General features: G+C 39.0%; 2 protein-coding genes across 3 annotated transcripts; both read left to right on the top strand.

The window, feature by feature from the left end:
* Positions 1-109: 109 nt before the first annotated feature.
* dad1 (defender against cell death 1) lies at positions 110-3,305 on the top strand. Its single transcript, XM_084913419.1, has 3 exons — positions 110-429; positions 2,558-2,697; positions 3,095-3,305. The coding sequence occupies exons 1-2, from the start codon at positions 219-221 to the stop codon at positions 2,686-2,688; spliced, it is 342 nt and encodes a 113-aa protein (XP_084769545.1). The 5' UTR covers positions 110-218; the 3' UTR covers positions 2,689-2,697; positions 3,095-3,305.
* A 7,201-nt stretch (positions 3,306-10,506) lies between these two features.
* pigr (polymeric immunoglobulin receptor) lies at positions 10,507-18,742 on the top strand. 2 transcript variants are annotated; one of them, XM_084913168.1, is made up of 8 exons: positions 10,507-10,641; positions 11,266-11,610; positions 11,697-11,778; positions 11,962-12,188; positions 13,914-14,004; positions 14,091-14,179; positions 14,369-14,418; positions 14,529-18,742. In XM_084913168.1, the coding sequence occupies exons 1-8, from the start codon at positions 10,593-10,595 to the stop codon at positions 14,610-14,612; spliced, it is 1,017 nt and encodes a 338-aa protein (XP_084769294.1). In that variant the 5' UTR covers positions 10,507-10,592; the 3' UTR covers positions 14,613-18,742. The 2 variants fall into 2 exon arrangements, with proteins under 2 accessions (XP_084769294.1, XP_084769293.1); XM_084913167.1 differs by having other exon boundaries at positions 10,508-10,641; positions 13,911-14,004; positions 14,529-18,741.
* The last annotated feature ends 6,389 nt before the right edge of the window (positions 18,743-25,131 follow it).

Here is a 25,131-nt window from a genome sequence, read left to right as displayed (position 1 = left end):
GCAACTCAAGATAGCAGCAGAGAAAATCATCTGTCTTATTTTTACATCTCCGTGCTCTACTCTGTGTCTTGGCTTTTCGTTCCGATTTGGTCGGAACGTATAACGTGCAACACCACGTCCGTTTCCGGTTTATTGGGACACGTCACTTATTCGACGGAGGAAAAGGTTTCGTGCAACAAAAACCTGAGTAATTTTCTGCTAATTAGACGGCCAAAATCATGTCGAACTCAGTGATATCTGTTATTTCTCGGTTTCTGGACGAGTACGGCACCACGACGCCCAACAAACTCAAAGTGGTGGACGCATATCTGCTGTACATCTTGTTAACTGGAGCCCTGCAGTTCCTCTACTGTCTCCTCGTCGGCACCTTTCCATTCAATAGCTTTCTCTCGGGCTTCATCTCTTGCGTGGGCGCTTTTATTCTCGCAGGTAAATGTTTATTCGATTAAACGTGTCGCTGGTAATTTTATTTTATTTTTTTTTACAAAAAAGGGTGATCCAGAACGTGTACTCAGGCACAAGTTAGCTATCTATGCTAAACTAGTAGCGTGACTTCAGTTAATATTAAAATTAAATGAATACACGTGTTTCCCGAGTAGCTCTCTGGGTGGCATTGGTTCATTATTTTCAAGGCTGCACAGATGCTTATTTTGCAACTAGAAAAATGTGCTTTAAGCAGTTTTCATACATTCCCGTAGCCCTGAACTTTTCAGGACTGTCCACCGCAGGTGCATGGAAAGGCCATGGACTCAAAGACTAAATGTTAGATGGTCACACAGTGATTTAGACCATTGACTTGTAGGCTCTGCATATCCAAGCCAAAATATTACGTTTGTCCTCTGCCATATTATTATTATTATTATTATTATTATTATTATTTGTAAAGCCAACAATCACCTTATTTGTATGATGGCATAGTGTGCCAAAATATTAGCCAACACTAGCAAGCTTGGTTCAAACATTTAGCGTAAATAAGCACATTTTAATCAAGTAAAAAAAATATCAGAATTAAAAATATCAGAATTAAAAACTGAAGCACAAACCAAGTCTATTTTGGGTAGCCTCGTTTGTCAGGTAATTCCATTAACACAATAAAAGTTCATCTGTAATTGAGACAGTGTGTAGGGTTACGTTTAGTTGTATATGAGGACGTTTTTTCCTCCGACACTGTCGGGCCTTCAGGTGTGCAGAGATTTTGAATTGGTTTTCATACGTTTCTTATTAAAATGCTCAAGGTACCAAAAGCAATGGTGGAATGTTTTATAATACAGATGGAGATGGGGGGGGGGAGAATAACAATAACAAAAAACCCCACTGTTTAGCTGCTGTGAAGGGGAATCCATGCATAGAGGCTAAAAAAGTTTTTTGTTCGGTGCTGTAAACTTTTTACCCCTTTGTCCGGAAAAGCTGACGCGGGCACCCATGTTTGTGAATGTGAAAACTTGAGAATGAAGCAATTTTATCAATTGAAAATCTTGTGAATGTGATAACTTGAGAACAAGTTGATGTAGGATTTTGAAATTCATTCCATTGGTGCATCTAGTAAGAGGCTGAGGGGTATCCCTGGCTGACAGCCAGCATTCTGTTTAAAAAAAAAAATACAGTAAAATTTGGGATTTTAAGATGGGCATTGACTTGCTTTTGGAGCCAGCCTTAAGTGGCCATTAGTATCAATTCACTGATTTATTTGTAGAGCTGTCGGCATTGGCATTTGTAATGGACAATAAATACAAATTTTAAAAATACTGATTGGAGAAACACCCTTCACCATGTTAGCTTCAAGCTGGATTGACCTGAGTGTAAAGAAGTAAATACATATGTACACCTAGCATATGTTAGTGGAAATTATTTGTTTTGTTCATCTGGAAAAACATAAATACATAGGTTCATATATCTGTATATCTAGCCATTAGAAGATCTGCAGTTGCTTCAACCACCAGAGGTTTATGTTGGTGAACTCGAATTTCTTTTTCTGTCAGCTGCTTGTTGTTTGTGGCATTGCAAACACACATGATGCCAACAGGAAGTTGCAGAGTGCCCTCTGGTGTACACACTATGTAACATCAGTAATCATAACATGATTGAAGGGTGTTTCTCCTATCAGTACTTTATATCAGATTTTCATATATTATCAGTTATGAAATCCAAAACCAATGGCTCTTCAAATGGCTACTAGAAGTCAGTAATTTAAGCCCATTGATAAATCGGTTGGCCTTTACAACTCATCATGTTGGACATTAACAAGTATGAGAATTTAATTGGTTTATAAATGTGATGGAGGTGTGGTGTTTTTAGGATGACAAAAATGGAGAAATTATCAGTCTGCATTGACCAGTCAGCTATTCAGTTAATTATTTCAGCTATACTGCATAGTATATGTGCTTCCTATTTCCATCTACTGAACGGGAAATAGGAAGTACTACTAAACCACTAACCCTAATATTAAAACTATTAAATTATCATGGGGAAAAAAAACTCCGCTGTAGCCCCACTGCAGTTGTGCATTGACAAGTGAAAGAGGTACATGCTGATACTTAATCCCTTGTTTGTTTTTCAGTGTGTCTTCGTATCCAGATCAACCCACAGAACAAAGGAGATTTTCTGTCCATCTCCCCAGAGAGAGCCTTTGCCGACTTCCTGTTCGCTCACACTGTCCTCCATCTCGTTGTGATGAATTTCATTGGCTGAGGCAAACATGTAAGTGCGTCTAAGTGTTCCACGACGAGAAACTGTAGAAATTGTACAAAATATCCAAACTAAATCTGTCATATGTGTCTGTGGATATTGAGTTGTTTTTGTCAGTGAAAAGTAAACAGATATATTGTCCTTCAGGTGCTCTGTCACATTAGACATTATTGCCAGTTCGTCACTTCATTCTCTGTGGAACAGCACAGCAGATAGTACATGTGATAAGATGCTTCTCTGAGGACTACATGATGACACATATTGCTTTTGCTTTACTAGAAAATGGTGATATTGAATTTTTAGACTTGCTGCTGGCTGGGAAGGTCACACTGTGTCATTTCTTTTTTTGCTTTCATAACTTTGCTGTCTCACACAAACACCGTGTCTTTTGTTTGTTTTTTTTCTACAGATCACGACGAGAAGAAGTTATTAAACTCCCCGCTGATCTGGACTATCCCATCCTCACCGAATAAGTCGGATCTGGTCACATACGATGCAGTGCTATTTTTTTTTTCTTTCTACTTTTATGGAAACATTTTTTATGTAAACATTTGTCCAGCATTCCCTTTTTTGCACTGACACAAAGAAATAAAAACAACTGAAATGGTGGCCTTGTTAAACAGTGGTTGACTTTATTCACCTGTGTGTGTGTGTGTGTGTGTGTGTGTGTGTGTGTGTGTTATATAATTTTTTTTTTAATGTAATTAGATTTAACAAGTAGCTAGGTCTGTGAATGATAGCAAAAAGTGCTATGTTGATGCATTTCTGTAAACAAGTCTTGAGTCATGCCTCATTGCTTTATGTTGTGCTTGTTTTATTACACTTTCTTACATTTCTTTTTCTTTTTCTTTTTATAAGTGGCCTTGAGCAGTAGCTCTCCTGGCTTTGTGAAGCCCTTTCAAAGTTTTTCGTTGTCAGTTTTCCTTTTTTAAACCACTTAACACTGACCTATGAATCATTCAAGCATAAAAAGGCACCTAACTCAAGGGATGAGGCAGCATTGTCTGCATGTAATACACAACAGAGAACCACTTTTAAAGTGTATCTTTAGGCATTTTGTTATTAGCAGCCTGTTGCAAAACACATAATTTGTTCCAATTTCTTCAGTAGAATCTACTAAAAAATGCAGAAGAAAAGTTTGACAGGCATAAAATTGTATTTTTGCTCCAACGAGGTGATTATCAAAGCGGCATTAAGCAACAGCTTGGTATATCTCAGCATGGTGCGCAGTGTGTCCTTAAAATATGTATTGAAATTGGACAGGTGGAAGACAAAAGCTTTTCCTGCCTGCCTCTTCTATCTACAGCAAATGAACTGTATCTGAAAATCATATCTTTAAGAAATAGGAAAAAATTCAGGAAAGACCTGACATAGAATATGAGAGATGTCTCCTCAGCACACCTACAGTTTACTGAAGCCTCATCACAAATGTTCTAAAGGGAAAGGCTGAGGTGTACCAATTACACAAGAACTGGGCTGTAAACAGGTCCTGTGGTCAGTATGTATGTGTGGGAGTGTCTACAGCCATCTGTAAAACACAATGGAGGCTATGCCATGGTTTGATGGTGGAATTCCAGCCAGATGTGTTGGGGATCTTGTCAAACTTGATGGTATTATGAATGCTAGAAAGTACCATTAGATTTTGATTCACCATCTAATACCATCTGGAATGTGTCTGATTGGGAACACTTCATTCTTCACTCATCACAAACACACTGTCAGTGCGCTACAGCATATCTGGATGGAAAAACACGTAATGGAACACCGTGAGGCATGGATCGGCCTCCCAAGAGCCCAGACCTAAATGTTATTGAAGCGGTGTTAGAGCATTTTGACAGACAACAGAACAAAAGGCAGTCAACATCCAAAGAAAAGCTTTGAATGGCCTTCAAGAAGCCCAGAGAACTGCTAGATGAAAGCTTGCCCGAGAGAGTTCAGGCTGTGTTGCAGAATAAAGGTGGTCATGCTAAATATTGACTTTAAAGCTTGTTAGGATTATACAAGGCCCTTATTTGCATTATATGCTGTATTTCCGTATGTATTTACACATGCTTCCTATTTCTCATTTTCCTTGCAAAATATAAAGAAATCAGTGGTGACTCCACACTTTTGCACAGCACTGTATTTCTGTGCATCCCCCCCCCTTCTTCTGCAGCTTCTCATACAAAGTAGGATTGTTCAAATCTGGCTTTTCAAATTACCATTTAGTGCTGGTTATTGCAAAGAGAAATCCTTTCTTCTTTTCAAGGATAGCAGGGAAGAAAACTCTACATCCAAATGGTTGTGGCAAAGGACTCCAGGCTCAGTGGTGGAACTCACATCTTTAGAAGTTGTGCATTTCCATTTTATGCCACAGTCCAAAATGTCTCTTTTTCTTCCCCCCGCTTTTTTTTCTTTCTAACTTCGGGATCTAAGCTTAAGCATAAAGAAATGCATACTGTATTAATGTGCCAAGTCTCAGTTTTAATTGGAGTGGATTTACGGCAGTATAGAAAAGTCTTCCATAAAAATGCAGCAATTTTTACTGCAGAATTTAGGGGTCTGAGAATAATTGCACAGATCCACATCCAAAGTCATATTTAATCATTCTTATTGAAAAGCATGTGGTGAATGACTGCTTTAAGTCTTAGATATCTGCAGACACTTTGTGTTTTCCCTGGAGATGCCCTCACAGACCTTTACTGCAGATACCTGGGGTTCTCTCCACCTTTTCTCTGCCTTCACTTTTCAAGGTACAATGCATCCAAGTGTCCAATTACCTTTAAACAGCGACACTAGAAGGACCATAACTCCCACACAATCCTTTCAATGTTGAAGTGAATCTATTAGGATTAGTATTTCTTACACTACATTTAATTCTAAGTGTCACAACCTGGGCTCTGTAGGCTCAGTGTCAAAGTAGGCCTTACACGAGTGCAAGGACCAAGGTTTCCCAGCAGAAGATTGCACTGAAACAAGATAAGCAGTTAATCGTCTTGTTGTCACTGTGGCTTACATGATATTTATTTATACATGTAAGCCACATTTATATCATAGCCCTTGATATTTATACATAGGACTATGTATTTCGCTCAGAATACTTAAGATACTTTTTCTCATGTCCATTTTTAATGTAGGTCCTGGTAAAATGTGTTTTCACTTGGAAGAGAATATTCCCCACCACTCCGCACTTTGCAGATATTATTCTGTTATTCCCACAGACTGAATAATTTTTTTCTTCCAAGTCGAAGGCAAAGGAACTCGCATTTCCCTGCTGCCCTATTTCTGCTAAGAGAGGGCAAAGCGAGAACATTACCCCCAGAGCAAAGAGAGGGTTTGCTTCTATTACTTGTTCTGGGAGAAGTGATTGAGTCAAACACATTCCTACCAAAATTGCTTTAAACTGTGCAGAGCCAATATAGGCTTATATTTGTCACAGAAAACACTGACCCGAGGGTACATTTCAGCTAGTTTGGTATTGGCGTGTGAGTTTGTGGGGGTGTTTGAACTGGAAATGAAACCCCCTCCCGGTGCATGCAGAGATGAAAAATAGAATCGAGTACACCAGGCCATGTTTCAGAAACCTTAAAGGTCAGATCTGAGTTTCTTCCTGTGCTGATTTTATGGCAAGCAGTTAGGCAGTCCATCTACCTGTCTCTACATATTAAATATAAATGTGTCATCATTCTCTCATTATAGGACCTGTCATGGGTACAGGGCAGGTAAAGGTTACTGGAAGATAAACAGTCACTGGTGGAATTAAAGATACAAGCAGCAGTGATCCTCATGTGACCAATGTGGAACATTATAAATGCACAAAGAATACTGCTGTATAACATGTATAGAATACAGTGCATACATCATGCATATCTAATAATGTTGACTTCCTGTTGTCACTTGATGGGGCTTTGATTGTGACTGTGACTCAATTTTGGTTTGATAAGAGCCGGACTTTTCACATTGAGTGAGACGTTCCTGTGTTGTGATTGAACATCTAAATTCATCACGCTGCAACCTAATGAAACTCTTATGAAATACTTTTTATAATGAAAGCGTTGCAATTCAGCATTAAACAGGTCTTTAGACTGAGTGAACATGATAAGTCACATAAATACTCTCAGATTGAGTTGAAATTTCGTACATTTTAAGTATGTATACTAGCTGTTGCTACAACAATCACTCGGCATGCAGATATGTTCAGGTTGGGACTCTTATCGCGCATGACATCTGGAGTAGACTAGAAAGCCTGCATGTGAACTGAAATACAGTGTTACCAGTGTGAAAAATATCACCAGTAGGTGTAAGTAGGTTGAAAACTGCAGTCAACTGAATTTTGTTTTCTTACCCCTCTTAATTCAAGTGCATAATCCTAGCTACAGTGGCTGTTGTAAGACAAACAACTCTGGCCACCATTCATCTGTAGTGAGTGTAGGCTGTCAGTCCACTGTTTACTTCAGCTGTCAATATGCGTCGACATCTATTTACTTTGGCGGAGGCTGGAAAGTTTTGTGAAAGGAGTCCAAAATGAATCATTCAGACAGTTACTCTGTCTGAATGATAACAGAGTAACTGAGATGAGTTGCTGAGGATTTCTTAAACTTTTCTGTCAGTAAACGCTGATGTTTAGCTGCAGTTAGCTGGCGGTAGTAAAACTGTCTTTGAAGTGCATCTAAGATTGCTGCACACTTAGTGAGACACAGTGTGAGAATGTAATCAAACTGTTTATCACAGGTAAAGTGTGAATTTTAGGGATTAACATTAGCTGACATAAGCACCTGTTGTTATTGTTTACCAAACTCGGTCATACATGTCTTTATGGACCCTGCTTCGTTCGTGCACCATCCCCAAACTGTTCCCACTAAGTTGGTAGAAAGAAAATTTTCACAACGTCTTCGTGTGCCGAAATATGAACAGTTCATTTTTGTAACTGTGGCCAAGTCAAACTGACCCCCCACCACCACACACACACACACCTTAATCCCCACTCCACTAAACTTTACACTTGGCAGTCAAAACACTTGTGAAATGACCGGACCCACACAATGTACAATTGATGTGGTTTAAGCTTTATTTTTGACCACAAGCACTCTTTTTAGGTTCGGCACTGTCTTGCAGCCCTGAGTCAGCTCTCTCCGTGGCTTCCTCCACTACATACTCTCTCCTCACCAGTCTCCTCCATCACTATAAAGGGGAGAACGTCCATAGCTGGACTGGCCATCGGGCATACCGGGCATTTGCCCGGTGGGCCGATGGTGATTTTTCATTTTTACGGGCCGATGTTTTTTGTTTTTGGTTTGTTTGTTTGTTTGTTTTTTGTAACGGTATAAACAATGAAAGGTAGTGGATTGGCCAATTGGTCATGATCGCCTCTGGGCTGGACGATGAGGTAGAACTTTAAAGTTCCGCATTGAGATGAAAAGGAACGCAATTTGTCCCGAACTTTAGAAGTACGGGAAACATTATTGAGATCCTAAATTCTATGATCTGGATGACTAAAATCATAGTTTCATTGTACTTTGAATACTTGGTTCTGTTGTGGAAATTTTAAATAACCTGCAAACACCTCCAGCAAGTGTTTTGAAGTGGTTTAATAACATATTTCAATATGGAGAGAAACATCCCAGCCAAAAACTAGGATGATCTCTGAAATTTGGCCACTGCCCTCACATCTCACACAGACACTCTCAAAGAACATTGCACAACACATCACGTATCCCTATACCTTCAGTCCAGCTCATCCTTGACCCCCTCCCACTCTAAGTTACGACCATCCTTCACCTCCCTTGAGCAGGGTGTCTGGAGATCTTCAAGTCTACAATGGGTCCACTGTGAAGGTGCAATAAAACCTGGGGCCCACTTGTGATAACATACAACTGGTGACAGGAGTGATCTTGCTATACTAAAGTAGGAAAGTGATATTACTATTACTAATGTGATATGATTAAAGTCATATATCATGAATCATTATATTATAATGATTATGATTATGACTATAATATAATGACTATAATTATATTATATTATAATGCATTAATCATATATGATTAATGCATCAGAAAAGAAATCTGCCACAACAGTTCCTAACATGCAAACACACAAAAACTTCATTGTATAACACCACCAACAGCAATATTTCAGTAATTGTATGCGATCAATAAGACTGAGATTTAGTCTTTAAATAACCTTGGCCACTATTCAGTTGTAATGTTTTGTTATATAATACAAACTTTTACTAGTACATTTACACTTTACTCGAAAATGACTAAACCACATTTGAAGAGTAAATGTGTAGAAAACAATGTCATTTACAGTCTGCATTTTGAACCTGTCTAACAATCACACCACAAAGAATACCAGAGTCACAAAAATGAAGACAAGCATTAGGCATTATTACAGTATTCTGTTTTCATCTATATAAAAGCACTGCTGCTTACCATTAGACATATTATAAAGAGACATCATAAACATTAAAAGCAAAGTCAAAGATTTCAAATAATCTGAGAAAAGCTATTAAAAGTTTTCCTTTTATCAACATGCCCTCTTATCAAGTTCATCAGTCTGAAATTTGTAAGATACAAAAAGACATACAGTCTGCCACAGTTTTCAAAGCAATACAAGTATATGGGTTAGGGATCCGAAAATAGTAACTTTGGGAAATGTTAGGTTTCATTTCTCCGGAAAGGTCAAACTGGGCAAAAAGTTGAGTTTCACTTCTGAGATCATCCCAAATCTTTCCAGGAAATAGATGACCATAAAAGGTTTTGTAGCAGAAGCAACAACAAAAGAGCAAGTGGGGCTTTAGGGACATCCTTCACAGAGCAAATTGAAAGGATTGGAATAATTGTTTGTTAATTCAGTGTCTGAGGGGGTTGTGCTTTGAAGCTTAATCCGACAAATGAAGACTGGACCATATCCAAGGTTTTCAGGCACCAGAATCAAGTAATTTCACTGCAGCCTGCCAAATGAATTCTCCCCAGCTATGGAAGGGAGAGGCTTAGTATGTGCCTGTCAGGGGGAATAACGTTATTGTAAAAAAAATGGCTAAGTATGTCATGTTTTAAGTTACAAACCTAAACCTTGAATGACAGTCTCTTTAGGGGAAACAAAAATGTGCTGTTTAGTTAGACAATAAGATTGATGATACCTTACATGGCTGGATGTTTTATGCAAAATCCATTTGCAGCTGGATCCAGAAAGCAATAAGTATAGCAAATAGGACATGCAAGAACTAAACTGTGTAAAAATCATGTTTTGCTTTTATAGGTGTCGTGCATTCCTGCATATATGTAAAAAATATGAGTGAAACTTAATGCGCCGCCACCCAGATCACCTTTCGACATTGCCAAGATGATGTGGTTGATTTCTCGTCTTTATGCTAGCACAGCTAACTGTTCATTACCTGTAGCTTTATTTAGAAAACTGCTATGATTGGGATTAAATTTCCCATCTCTCATCGCAAGAAAGACAAAATATTGGAATTTGAAAGGTGTATTGCGAAATAAAATGTATTTCTGAGAATTAAAAATGTTCCTCTTGCGATAAAAAAAGAGCCACTAAAGTCCAATATGGAGTTTTTTTTAATTGTTATATTCTACGCACATTATTGTAAATCAAAATCAAACATGAAAAATACCTATATACTTATATATAGGCTATACATGAGCTGAGAAACAAGGAGTAGGTTTCCTACAGAGAAGATAGATTTAACATCAGCATGACATTAATCTTATTCAAATTTTAGTGTTCACCACAGTAGGTGAACAGTGTCAATAAAATCTGCCTGGCATTTATGTAGTTAACATCTGGAGCATCTGGATCCAGCCAATTGTCACATGACAAAGGGGAATTTGACACTCTGTGGAACCTGCAGTCTGTGTTTGCGCAGCAGAGAACACTTTCTTGTTAAGCGTCAAACTTGAAGTGGAAACATGCCGCGACTCTTTATACTCACGCTCAGCCTGTTACCATGGATCCCAGGTATTCACTGTGACTGTGTGCATTTGAATAGAGAAGTCAGACAAAAAAGACTTTCAAGCTGTTTTCTGCTTCACATAATTGGAAAAAACAAAGATAATTTATGTCTGTGCCGCCTGTTCCTCACTTCTCTGCTGTGCTTTTAGCAAATACTCTTGCTAAAATGTATGATACTCCTTAGGCTTTGCTTCTCTTTGCAATTTTATGACTTTTCTGTTATTAATCGTTTGTTTAAGACAGACTAGAAGGTTGTTAAAAGCTTGCAGCCGGAGAGGGCTTTTGTGTTTTTGTAAATCTTCCAATCGTCTGTACAGTTTGCCCTTTAGCAAACAGTATGTTTGATGTTTATTTTGTCAGGCCTTCAAAAGCCTGTGTATTATAAAGGGATAATCCAATTTTGGAATGAGAAGTATGAAGAGGGAAGTTGAAGCAGGAAATGTGCTTCGTAACAGAGGAAACTGAAGCAATAAATATGGTACAAGTGTTGCCAAAGGCCACATTTCCCCACATCTCATTTATAGATAACAGGTGTCCAATGTGAGCAACTGCTATATTAAGGTTGTGTCATAATCGAAAGTTTCATTTCAAATTGGTGTTTAACATTGAATGATCTCCACTTCTTATCAGTTGTTCTCTGCTGGGTGACCACTCAGAACGAGGTTAGTGTCCTGGAGGGTGGATCCATCACTGTCCCGTGTCGATATGACCCTAAGTATGCTAAACATGTCAAGTACTGGTGTCGTGGGAGCATGAGAGAGTTCTGCACCAGCTTGGCTCGAACTGATGAGACCTCCTCGACCAATCCAAGTAAAGACAAAGTGAGCATTTTTGACGACTCGGCCCAGGAGATGTTCACAGTGACCATGAACAACCTGAAAGAGACGGAGTCTGGGTGGTACTTGTGTGGTGTGGAATTAGGTAACGGGTGGAAGGCCGATGATGTTGCTTACACTAAAGTGAAAGTTATTCACGGTGAGTAATGGAGAAATATTAAGATGATAAACATTTCTTCACCCACAGTTTTAAAGAAGTTTGTTGCATTTTCATGATTTCTGCAGGTGTGTCAGTTGAGAACAGCATGGTGAGTGGGGAAGAAGGAAGTAGTGTCACGGTTCAATGCCTTTACAGTGAAAGATTCAGGTATTTGGTTTTGCTTTGGAGGATTTTATCCACATTTTATCCTTTAAAACTCTTAGAACTGTCCTTAAAGAAGAACTGATCACACTTCAGTAAATGTGGGAATTTGTCCGGAAACTTCCACTGGTGTCAAACGCTGGTGGACAGTGAGCATTCACTGACTCCCCTGTGACTGCCTGCCAACAGAGAAAGTGAGAAGAAGTGGTGTCGGAGCGGAGGCTGGAGCTCCTGTCCGTCGACGGGTTCTGAAGGGAGTTACGAAGATACTTCAGTGGCCATCAGCGATGACAGAACTGGGACTTTCACTGTAACCTTAAAGAAGCTGCAGATGAGAGATGCCGGCTGGTATTTATGTTCTGCAGGGCAGCAGCAAGTAGCCGTACAGGTTCAGGTCATACCACGCGCCTCTACTAGTAAGTTGATAAAGAGCCTTTCATTTTTTTGGACATAAAATACATAACAAATTACACTTTTGAACTTCACTGTCTAACTGACTTGAAACTGTGAAGTTTAAGCTTCATTATGGATTTTCTGTGTGCTGATATCATCAAGGATGAATATTTTTTTTCATCGCAGGGAGTTTAGAGTTATTCAACATCCTTATGTAAGACTTCCCTCTCTAGAAATGTACCCCGATATTTTTATTTCTGTTCAGCCAACATTTAAAAGATTTATGACACAAAAGTCATATGTAACACAGTCAGCGGTAAAAGAAATACAACTGACAGGAGCCACACATGCATTAAGAGGAAAAGAGAAACCTGTATTCAGATAAAAACCTTTTTATTTTCTCTCTGTGTTTCTATAAATATTAAGTGCTTCTCTCAAAATCAGTATGTGGTGCTGCTTCTCAGCAGAAGGTAACCTCATCTCCCTACAACTTCAAACACTGTTTAATAATGTATGCTGCCGTTGTAACACTGTGAATGTAATGATTGAAAGCAATTCTTTTCAGTTTTCCAACCTTACTTTGTTATTGACAAGATTACACAAATGTCAGCTGGAGCCCATCCTTTCAAACCACCGCGTCACATCAAAATGAGTCATACTATGAGATCATTGCTATGTTGAAATGAGTATTTCTGAAGGCAATGCAGATCATGTTGAAAACAAATGCTCATTTCATCTGGTAGTGAGATCTAGTTAGAGTGTGATTATTTATTCAGTACTAAACCTCAACATTATAATAATATTTATGTCAGTTATGTTAATCTCTTCTACTTTTATCACATGTACCATGTAATTTCTGAGTCATAATAATAACAAGACAAAATTATATATGACAATAAGTCTAAGTCATGATAGAATGTCGACTGTGTTATCCATGGTAACAGGTAACACAGTTGCCATTTCTTTCATTTTAGGCCCTCGCTAACATGTCACCCCTAAAATGCAGCCTGGTGTTAATTTGAATAGCAAAACTTGACATTTAGCTAAATGGCCAGGAAAAAAATTAATTATGGAAATGGTTGATTTTTAAAAAAATTATTAAAAACAACCATGCCCTAATATAATATTTATCATTGCTCGAAGTGAATATTTGGTCGATACAGCCTGTGGACATGAAATTTCTCCCTAACTGTAGAATGAACTAAAATTTGCTAAAATGCTAAACAGAGATTGTTTCATTATTGTGTGTCATTGGTTGCAAATGATTTTAACATACATACTGCCATTTTACAGCATTGTTTTAAGTTAAAGAAAACATACTAAGACCCTTCCCATTTTTCACAGTCCTTACATGCTCATTTTTACAGGCATATTTACCATCTCTGTGTTCTTAGGTTAGAGGAAAAGCAACATTTCCAAGACAAATAAATGATCACAGCTTATCATTTGGGTAACCTATTAGCATTTTAAATCATGCATTTTAGGTATTTGTGTGATTGCTTGGCATTTTCTCCATGTCACCTTGCAGCTGCTGAATTGAGAAGAAGCAGCTTTAAAGATCAATATGTGTTTGTGACAGATGGCAGAGGCTCTCAAGTCTCTACTTGTTTGGGGTATTGATTATTAAAAGTCACCTATCAACAATATTGATGTTAGGACGCTGCAAACACTCTTCACCTATCACAGCATATGTACAGAGTTGTTACAGTATTTTTTTAGTGCTACAATATCTTTACCTTCAAAAGCAGAGCCTGTGACATCCCCACCTACTCCGAGTCAGTCTGCTGTGTACCTCCCTCCACCCAAACCCATCACTAAGGAGTCCTGGAACAGTCACCGGTAAAAGTCAAGCACTTCTTTATCTTCACTTTAATGGATGTTGAAGGTGGATTGTCTGCTCAGTCTGCTTTGTGCCTGCTTCCTAGTTACATGTTGGAGTCTGTAGCGGTGTGTTCGTCTCTCCTGCTCCTTGTGGGCTTGGCTGTATTGGCAAGAAAGTTGTGGATACTGCATAGTAAGGCAACTTCATATTCCTTTGAATTTTAAATTATGAAGTGTGTGTGTGTGTGTGTGTCTGTTTCTGTGTGTCTGTGCATGCATCGGCCACAAATCCTCTATATAGATTTAGATGATATAAAAATGCATTAAATTTATCTGACTACTAATTTGCATTCATATTTGTTCATTCATATCATCTTTCTAGAGGAGGATTCTGAACTTAGACACTTTAAGGAGATGAAAGAGAGATTCTCTGTAAGCCCCCATTAACATGGCCATCTCTGATCTATTACATTCTTTAAGAAACACAATTATCAGGGATCATTTTTAATCAGATCACTCATTCTTCTTTCTGTCAACTACAGGATAATCCATCGGGCATGGGTGACCTGCAACATGTTCCTATTGCTTTCCATAACAAGGCTACCATGGACGTACGTGCTTACTAAGATAATTTTGTGAACTGTTAATTGTTACTGTTTGTAACTGAATGTAATTTTTCTATTAATTTTCCACACAAAACATATGGTCTTTGTTCCAGTATCTTTTTTACCATACCAAACCACGTCTGAACAGAGCTATATGTTCTGTTTCCTGCAATATAAATTTGGGACATTATAGTCTTGTCTTGACTCAGTATTTTAGACTCAATAAAATAAATCAACAAAATACATGTGTATAATTATATGTGACTTTTTATTTATGTACCAGACTGTATGTGTTTATGCAACCTGTGACCTTTTTGGGAAAGAGGGAAAGATTTTTTACTAATTATAGGGGTCATATGGCAAAGTTACTAGCTAGATAATCACACACAAATATCAACCAAGTTTAGCATTCAGGTGGAAATGTAGCCATAAAACTTTCCTTTTTAGTTACACTTCAGTAGACCTAGAGTGCTTGGGGCTTCCCACGATGCACTGACGGTTTCTTCTTCACTAACCTTTTTTCATTGCCTCTGTGCTTACATGCCACTTTGCATTTAATCGTCATTATTAACCTCTGACTCTCTTCCACTGTGTATCTTTTGTCATGTCTTCCTCAACAAACCGGTCACTGCTGATGTCTTCCCCTCCCTGAGCCTGGTTCTGCCCAAGGTTTCTTCCTGTTAAAAGGAAAAGGGAGTTTTTCCTTCCCACTGTTGCAAAGTTCTTGTTCAGGGTTAGCTCCTTGTAGCGTTTTTACATTAATATATATAACACCTTGAGGCATGTGTTGTTGTGATTTGGAGCTATATAACTAAAATTAAATTTTGTTGAATCTGCCAATCAAAGTTGTTACTGAAGAGAAGAAACACTCACTTGGGGTTTAACTGTTTGTGTTTCACAGATGGCGTATATGGACAGTATAGTTTACTTTTGGCTCTGCTTTAGTTTCTGTCTATTTTGCTTATTAATGCAATTGACTAGGGCTTTTTAATGCTGCATTTGCTCAAAAAGGACAAAATCGTACTCTTATGCTTGGCTTATGCTGGGCTTACACTGTGCGATTTTTGGCCCATTTTGAGCCGATTTTTGAGTCGTGCGACCGTTTTGGCGATCGGCCCGATTTTGGCCTTCATCGTGCGTCGTGCATCGTGTAGTATACGTGGGGTAACGAGAAGCGATTAACACCTCACGACCAGCTCCCGATCATCAATCGCTTGGTCGCGACCGTCGTGAGGGTGTCACCGCAGTTTCTCACACTGCGCACGCGCAAACACAAATGCCGGCGAAAAAGACGGCGCAGCACGGCAGTGCAGCGTGTGATCTGGACACAAGCGATGGAGGCACTTGTAGAACTTTGGAAAGCTCATCCGAGCCTTTTCGATGTGGCCTCACAAAATTATCACGACCACAACAACCGTGAAAATAGTTGGATGGACATTGCTGCTCAATCACAGCTGCCTGATCAATGTTTTTCATTAGCAATTTAGCAAAGTTGATGGCGGTGGTGTGTCTGTGTGAGTGAAAGACAGAGGGAGAGCGAGCGACAGAATTTCTGTTATAACCTTCATTTTATGGACGCACAGTGTGAGCACTCGGGTCGCATCAGAGCATCGGGTCGTATAGTGTGAGACCCTGCATCGTGACCTACGAACTTCTAACCCCTGCGAGTCAATCGTACAGTTTGAGCAGAAGCTGAATCGCGCGACTGACAAAATCGCACAGTGTGAGCCCGGCATAAAAGTGTAGAAAGTGCAAAATGATGTCAAATACTGTCAAAAGCACGGCAGCAACACCGTGCACATTCTGACATCAAAGAAGGAAATAGAGGCCCACACCTTTGATGCTCCCAGACATCAAAGGTGTGGGCCGTTTTCCTTGTTCACATGTGAACACATAAACTGACTTTCTGAAAACCTTCACCCTGTAAGCAGTTTTCCAAAGTGCTGTTTTCAGTGATCTAAAAAGCTGTTTACATGCTTACAAAAAAGCTACATTTTTCTATGTCTAAGTGTAGCCAGACCCACACAGACACACACTTTAATAGTCTTTAATGCATCCATAAGTACATCAGTTTCAAGAGGAAGAAACTGTTACATGCCAATGAAACTATTACCAATTGAGAATAAAATTGACTAGTTTAACATTGTAAGACTTTCTTTCTGTTATCATAAGGCAACATAATTATGCAGTCAATTAAAATAACATGTTAACACTGATGGAGCCCAAGAAATCATAAAGCCTGTAGATATAATGGTCATATGCAGTGGTCATTTTTTTTTCAGCTCCAAACTGCTGCTTGTTGCTACAAAGGCCAAACAGAAAGAATATGAAATGCAAAACAGTAAATCGTGTCTGCCTAAAAAGCCCATGAGACCCAGAGGGGAAAATGATTTCAGTTTTTGCTCCTATTAGTGGAACTAGACTGCACTGTTTGATATGTAATATCATCATAATGATATGGCTAATTAACACATTTAGACATGGATACAGTCTGACTGAAAACTTGTGGAGGAAAATGTACATGACATTAGCGTAGTTGTGAAATGCACTTCAGAAAATAGGAAGTAAATGAAGACAGAATGCATTAGAAGGAGTTGGCAAATTAACTCTGAAAGGAACAGCTCTACATTTTATGCTTGAACTGTCTGTTCTCATACTGAACCACAAACCGGGCTTTAGAATTGTAAATTGAACAAGCTAATGAGACCGTCGAAACCACTGCGGAGCCCACGAGTCAATTAGACCTTGAAAATATTATATTAATATTTAGCTCACCTTCATTTGAGGGGAAAAAATATCAAAATTCAAAGAGTCAAGATTCATTCACTGTGCCATACCGGCACCTATGTTCAGGCATGGCAGGTGATAATTTTGTTTGTGAACTGCAGCCCTTGATAATAGAGTGAATTTGACATCTCATCAACTATGACCCCTTATAGCAGCAACATGTGTTATTTTAGGTTATATTAATATCACCAGAGGTTAGGATTCAATTCATTTCAATTCACAACATCAATAGCCTCAAGGGACTTTATATTGTAAGGTAGACCCCAGAATAATAAATACAGAGAAAAACCCAACAATCATATGACCCCCTATGAGCAAGCACTTTGGTGACAGTGAGAAGGAAGAACTCCCTTTTAACAGGAAGAAACATGCTGTGGAAGATAGTCAGACATTAATCACAAATATGATTCAATGCAGAGAGGCCTATAGTGAGTGACAGAGGTGACTGACGAAGAAATACTCGATGCATCATGGGAATCCCTCAGCAGCCTACACCTATTGCAGCATAACTAAGGGAGGATTCAGTGTCACCTGATCCAGCCCTAACTATATGCTTTTGCAAAAAGGAAAGGTTTGGATGATACAACCCAGCAAACTTATAGTATTGATAGCAATGCAGACTTTGCTCAAAGGTAACAAAGCAAAGGTTAGTTTCAGCTACTGCCATGGCCAAAATATATTTACTCTTAAGAAAATATAGAGTTATATACAATGCAGATATACACAATGAGAGAGCAACTCTCATTGTATATATCTGCACTGTCTATTCCTAATGTACTGTAGGAATAGAATCCAAGTCCAAGACCGTTATAATGACCAGGGTAAATGACTGATTTGAACATCTTTCTTAGCCTGCTTGGTCTTATTTTAGCTTGGCTTGTTCTAATATTGCTTTTTACATCACATTCTCTAAAAATTGGAAATACCTTATAATAACATTCTAATCTTTATAGCTCCTAAGCATCACAAATAATTAAAGCATGGCAATACTTAAGAAAGCTTGTTATGTGTATCATCATTATCTAATGTCAGCTCAAAAAAGGAGCCAAATGGGAACTAAAGGATTGTTTAAAAAAAGTCAGTTTGTTGGATGAAGGCCAAGGACTATAGGAAAAAACACAAGGAATCAACAGTGAACCCAGACAAACTGATAATAGGGCACAATCAGTTGGAAAACTGCATTTTGTCCACACTGATGTTTCTGGCTTTAACCACATAATTCTTTTAAAAAATGATGCAATTTAAAGTGAATATTGTTTGTGTAAGAAAAAAATAAACCAAAGATTGCTGACGCCATCATGTTAATCTTTTTTTCCCATCTCATAGTAGTACTAGAGTGCTTTTCTCTGGGACTGCTGGTTTACTTGTGGTTCTTGAGGTATTTAAAAGTTGAATGAGAAGGAGTGCCTTAAGTTTTCATTCCCCTCTTCTGTGGGACCAGCTCAGACTTTGGATTTAAGAAACAGACACCCTCTCTACTTTTAAGATGAGGCTTAAACCTTTCCTTTTTTAAATGTTTACAGTAAACGCTGGATCAGGTGACCCTGAATCCTCCTTTAGTCATCCTGCAGTAGGCCTAGGCTGCTGACGGCTTCCCACGATGCACTGACTGTTTCTTCTTCTCTCACCTCCTTTCAACAACCCTGTGTTTATGCACCACTTTGAATTTAATTATTATTATTAATTATTAAAAGGGGGATTTTTGGCAGTTAGCAGCACCGATGCTGGAAATGTTTCGGCAGTGCAGAAAACTGCATCGAGCTGTCAGGAACTGATGTGAACTTTGCAGTTGACAAGCTTGGGTGTTTACTTGAGCCAGTAGTCTTATGTAGCTTTCACATGTAAATGGTCATCATGTGAACTATACAAATGTAACTACAATTACTTCAAAAGCAGCTATTAAACTGCTTTGAGTCACTGAGATCTGAATGTGCTCACTGGGCAGAAACATCAGGTTTTTTTTCATGCATACACCATTTAAGCAATGGGCTTTTACTTCAGCAAAATTACTTGCAAATATGTGTGGAAGGTTGTGTAACAGATAAGCTACCGTAGCTGCTCCACTTATGTGATGTAACAGGGTGTTCAAATCTCTGCCGTTTCTATTTGAATGAACATATTGCTCCGTTTTGTAGGGGCTGAATGAATAAAACCACACATAAAAAGAGGCACGAAACAGAAACATAGAGACAGGCTGGCAGAAAGAGAGGCAGAAGAGATTCAAGGATAAAGTCGACACAGAAATGGTAAAAAAAAACAAGCATGACAGAAAGCATGACATGTAACAAAAAATAATCACTGGAGGTGAAGTAGTACTGTTTAGTACCCAGCTTCAACCTTTGTGTGTTTAATGAAATACACTGTTCTTTTGTGCTGTCCTGTATGTTCTGTTATTGTGGTTTATTGTGGTCTGTTCTGCTCTCTGTAGCTCAATCTGTTGTAGAGCTTCAGTACGGTCTTGTCTCCACTGTGTTACAGGGGCTTCATCATTAATCTTAATGCATTCAAGCGGAATCCATTCTGCCACTAGATGGAGGTCAATGCTGTATGAAATATGTTCATTTCATTATATATTGTGTGCGCATCTCTGTGGGCGTGTGCATCTGTGTTTGTGGGTATGTGTGTCTACTCATGCACACAAATATTCATTTGTTTTTTCAAATGCTGCACACAATTGTAGGAAGTGAAGAAAAGTGAGAGGCTACTGCTATTCCCAACAGAATTCTGTACAGAGAAAACCCAGGATTTCTTATCTTAAAAATGTGTTAGGGTGTGCTTGTGTTTCATTCAGCGTAACAGCATTTCAGTTCATCTTGATGTCTACATGCTTTATAAAATTACATTTCTGTAACCATTCTCTCGGCCCTTGCGGTTTGAGGACGCCAACAATCAATACATTTGTACTCGCCCTGCGCCCAGATGCTGCTGATAATAAGGCATCGGCTTGAAACAAGGCCCAGGCTTAAGGATAGGATTCTGCTTTGTGACAGTGTCTGAAGGCCAAGCTTGCACAAGCATACAGCCATCTAAAAAAAAGAAAAAGCACCAATACATGTAACTAAGATCTCTTTGGTGTTTAAATCCAATCATGCCTGAGAGCACAAAGATCATAACTACTCAAACAGGTTTTGTGAGCAAAGATTTCTCTGGATTCTCTGAATCGTTTAATGGTATTATCACAGAAACTGTTGCAACCACAAAATTCTATGCAGCTTTAAAAAAAAGAAAAGAAATTAATGCATACTTTGCAATCAATAATTTAGACACTGAATATGTCCTCTGCAACCTGCTTAGAGAAAGAATTTCCCTCAGTGTTTCTATAGTGATGGAAGCTTAAAAATAACACAAAACTGCCTGAAAAGGGACCTAGTTATCGTTTTCACCCAATGAGAACACATGACTTGGCCTGAAATAAGGGCTCTGGGTGTGCTGTGGCAGTGAACATCTGAACTCCTCTGAGCACATCTATTTAGCAGTTATTATCCATTGTATGGAGGCTTTAATGAGAAAATGATATATACTGTAGTTTTCTTTTGCCTTTTGTTTTATCTTCAAGGTCCAGATTTATATTATTTTATACTGTTAAACTCTCAAATTTCCAAGGATGTTTTATTATAGCCAAGAGAAAAAGGTTAAGCACCTTGAGAAAGAGGCGAGCCCTTTTATAATGGAACATAAGACCACAGAAGGACATAGCCGGCACAGTGTTATTCAAAATGAGTGCAATATGTTCTTATAAATAAAGAAAATACCTATTGTCAGTATGTCAAAGAATAATAAAAAATACACGCATGTAAAGCAGACTCCTGTAAATGAATTTGCTTAGGTGTCTTTATCCTCTTTACCTCCAATATTCTAAAGTGGTTTTCCATCTTTTCACCAACTATCTCTAATATTGAACATCCAATAGAGGCATTCAGATTTGCAGGGAAGCAGATGAGATTATTCTAGCTGCTTAAGTGAGACCACAGCTGCACAATACAACCTAATTTTAAACAGTAAATACATTTACAAATGCTACAGAAATCTCAGTTATCGCAGTGTTCGCTATTTATAAATCCCATTCCATCCTAAAGTCTAGATGCCTTTAAAAATGTGAATGTAGACATTTTAATGGCAAGTGTATCCTTGACCTTGGGGTGGGGAAAAAGCTGACTAAAAGAAAGAAAGTCAGTGGATGGAATTAACTCATTTGATATTTCTATCCGCTGAAGACTTTGGAGCTCTGGTTGCTTTGTCAAGCTACAATAATTCCATCTCTTGGGGTCAAATGTAAAATAATGGGAAGTATTCCAGTTAGCTCTGATTCAGGATGTTTCATAACATGAACAAAGGGTGCCGCAAGAGAACATTCATAGTTTTCATGTCACGCAGACACACGGCAACACAGGGAGAAAAACGTAAGCCAAGAACAGAAAATTATCATATTTTATGAATCAAACCTGTGCACTCATACACCTATTTCAGAGTCAGACATTACAATTATTATTTATGCACCCTGAACATTTTGCTGTGTTACAGACCGTAACATTTCTTAGCACATAATTGCACTATAATTAGCAGCAATTTGCAGTAGGATTTGCAACTTGCTGCTAATTATTTTGAGTTCTTCTGACATGTAACTAAGGTTCAGGTGGTTTATGTTAATAGTCGCAGAATAGCTGCTTTCTCCCGAAGCAGCCATGGAAAATGCCTGGAGAAACGAGGCCGTTTTGACCATGTTGCTGATTGGGCCTATGTCAGGGTTCAGTTCCTTCAACAATAAGCATTGTGATTTTAAATGTCATTGCCAGCATGGAGCAGCATTCCTGCGATGTGGTCCAATTGGGTCAAGAAGCATTGTGTCCTCATCATCTGCAGAAAATGCACAGCGATAAGAATGGGCACTGAGGGCTGACAGAGGCCCATGGCGCATATAATATGGGCTATCTCGATTTCCCAGAGAAAATATAGAATAAATATAGAAAATTCTGCAATTTGACATCATGTTGTCATTGCTTGAACCAAATATAGAACATAATTTACTTTTAGCAAACATAAAGTGCACAAAACTGAATTAACTGAGTGAAAAGAACAAGATAAATGCCTTCCAGTCCAGCTAATATCTATATGCAGGAGACGGCAATGACTTTGAATGACACAAATTATCTGGAAAACGTTCATTGAAGTTTAAAACGAATAACAGTTATCTCTCAACAGTTATTCAGTGATAACTGTTATTTCTGACAGCCTCTTTGAGAAGACGGATTCGAAGTCCTAACAGAAATGTTGTATTTCAGATTACTATCATATATATATGTATCCCCGATGTTGGTTATTTGCATAAAAAAAATCCTTCTGCTGTAAAAGTATGACTCAGTTGTTGGGGACTCTGCACAGCTAAGGAATTCTGCATCTGCAAAGTGTTTGTAGACCCCTAATTTTATTTGCATTTTAAACTGACTCAGCTTTAGATTTGTTCATCAAAAAGTTTGCTTTTCTGTTAATGTAAAAGTGTCATAATCATACTCTACATTGTCATAAAATATAAGTGGGCTCTTGCTGGATAATTATTTTGCTCTGCTAGAGAGAATATCGTGGTGAAAACAGAGGGACACATATGGATCAATATCTATTTCATGCTTCTATGTTACCATTGGCACTGTACAATTTATGGGTGTTACAACTCAGTTTTGGCCTGCTCACAGAGCATAGGGGGACATTAAGGTGAGCTTGGTCATTTAGAGGCTCATGATGTCCATGGATTTTATGTTGCAGTCAGAGTCATTTTCAATACTGACTCATAAGTACAGCTCGTGCTCAGCAGGAGCCTAATGTTTTCTGGGATAGTGTATTTTCTGTAGTTCTGTAGTTTTTTTTTGTTTGTTTGTTTTTTTGCTTTCAGTTCAGACGTCTGTGGTTGCTCTAAAACAGCTGCAAGGATAATCATGTTTTTTCGTCACCATGGTTGTTGGTGCCAGATGGGCTTGTCTCAGTATTTCAGAATCTGCTGATCTACAGGGATTTTCCTGCATAAACACCTCAAAGGTTTACAGAATAGGGTCAGAAAAAGAGAAGCTATCCAATGAGCAGCACTGGATATCACCTCTGGATGAAAACGGCTTGTTGATGATGGAGGGCAGAGGACAATGGCCAGGCTGCTTTGAGGAAATGGAAGGCAGTAACAGTAAGAACTCATGGCAACAAAGGTATGCAGAAGAGCATTTCTAAATGCACAACACACTGAAACTTGTCAGCTAGGATTAGGAAACTGCGCTACATGGAAAGATGGATGTATCCTGTCTTATGTCAATTGTTCAGGCTTTGGTAGATATTTTCTTAGCACACTTTGGGCCCCTAAGCTTCAACTAAGCATTGCTGAAATGGCACACCTATTTTAGGGATGAGTTCCTGCCCCAAGTGGAGGAGTTTAAGTATCTTGGGTTCTTCCTCACAAGTGACGGGAGAAGGGAGCGGGAGATCGACAGACGGATTGATGCTGCGGCTGCAGTAATGCAGACACTGTACCGGTCTGTTGTGGTGAAGAGAGAGCTGAGTGTAAAAGCGAAGCTCTCAATTTTAACTGTCGATCTACGTCCCTACCCTCACCTCTGGTCACGAGCTGTGGGCAGTGACCAAAAGAACGAGATCACGGATACAACCGGCAGAAATGGGCTTCCTCCGAAGGGTGGCCGGCCTCTCCCTCTTAGATAGGGTGAGAAGTTCAGCCATCCCGGAGGGGCAAAGAGTAGAGCCGCTGCTCCTTCACATCGAAAGGAACCAGTTGCGGTGGTTTGGGCATCTGACAAGGATGTAGTTGTCCAGGCATGTCCCACCAGGAGGAGGCCCCGGGGCAGACCCAGGACATGTCGGAGAGATTATATCTCTCTGCTGGCCTGGGAATGCCTTTTCTGTTCCCCCAGACAAGCTGGAGAGGAAGGTCTGGGCTTCTCTGCTTAGGCTGCTGCCCCTGCGATCCTGCCTGGATAAGCGGAAGAAGATGGATGGATCTATTTTAGTATCTATTTTAGTACTGATACTGATATCCGTTTCTTTATGAGTCCACCTTCCACCTGGATGATGCTGGAGATACCAGGTGCCTGTGCAGACCTAGCTGTAAGAATATGCATGTGGCTAAACAGAAAGTTTCATACAATTTTAAGAGGAGTTCTTTAGATGCTTCCAGCTGTTTGCATGCATCCTGCCTATGAGTTTGCTAAATATCCACAGCATCCAAAAGTTTCCTGTAGGATCAAAGTGAAAGGATTGTGCACATTAGTAGTTAAGTGAGTAGAGATCATTATAAGTAATTGGACATGATTTATTCTGTGTCAGAATTCAATTACACTATTTGGCGATTAGACTCTGATGGCTCATCACAGCAGCATGAAATCCCAGCAGTGATAGGAATTAGGCCAGGACCCCCTGAAGTCTTGACGCTGGTGGTGGTGAAGATAAGATAAAAGCTTGTGTAAGAGAGACTTCTGTTTCATATGATGTAACTCTAGTATGAACTCCCGTTTTTATTATTTTTTGGTCTCTTCCAACTCACGGAGAAATCGACACCTCTTGCTGCTCACCAGTTAGTCTCATAATTGGCATAACTGGGATTTTTAGACCTCTTTTCCCTAAGCCCAGTTGTTGCTGTTGAAGCCACTGTTACTGAAACAAATCGGTGCACCTTTAAAAATACTATGTCAATCTACTCCAGCTATGATAAATAAGAAATGTCTAAATACGTTAAAAGATTTTAGTGATCAAAAGTCATACATTT

Source organism: Perissodus microlepis, chromosome 18 (genome assembly GCF_051167445.1).
Source record: "Perissodus microlepis isolate ML-2025 ecotype Zambia chromosome 18, ASM5116744v1, whole genome shotgun sequence".
NCBI lineage: Eukaryota > Metazoa > Chordata > Actinopteri > Cichliformes > Cichlidae > Perissodus > Perissodus microlepis.
Note: the sequence above shows the minus strand (reverse complement) of the source record. Positions and strands in the feature narration are given on the sequence as shown.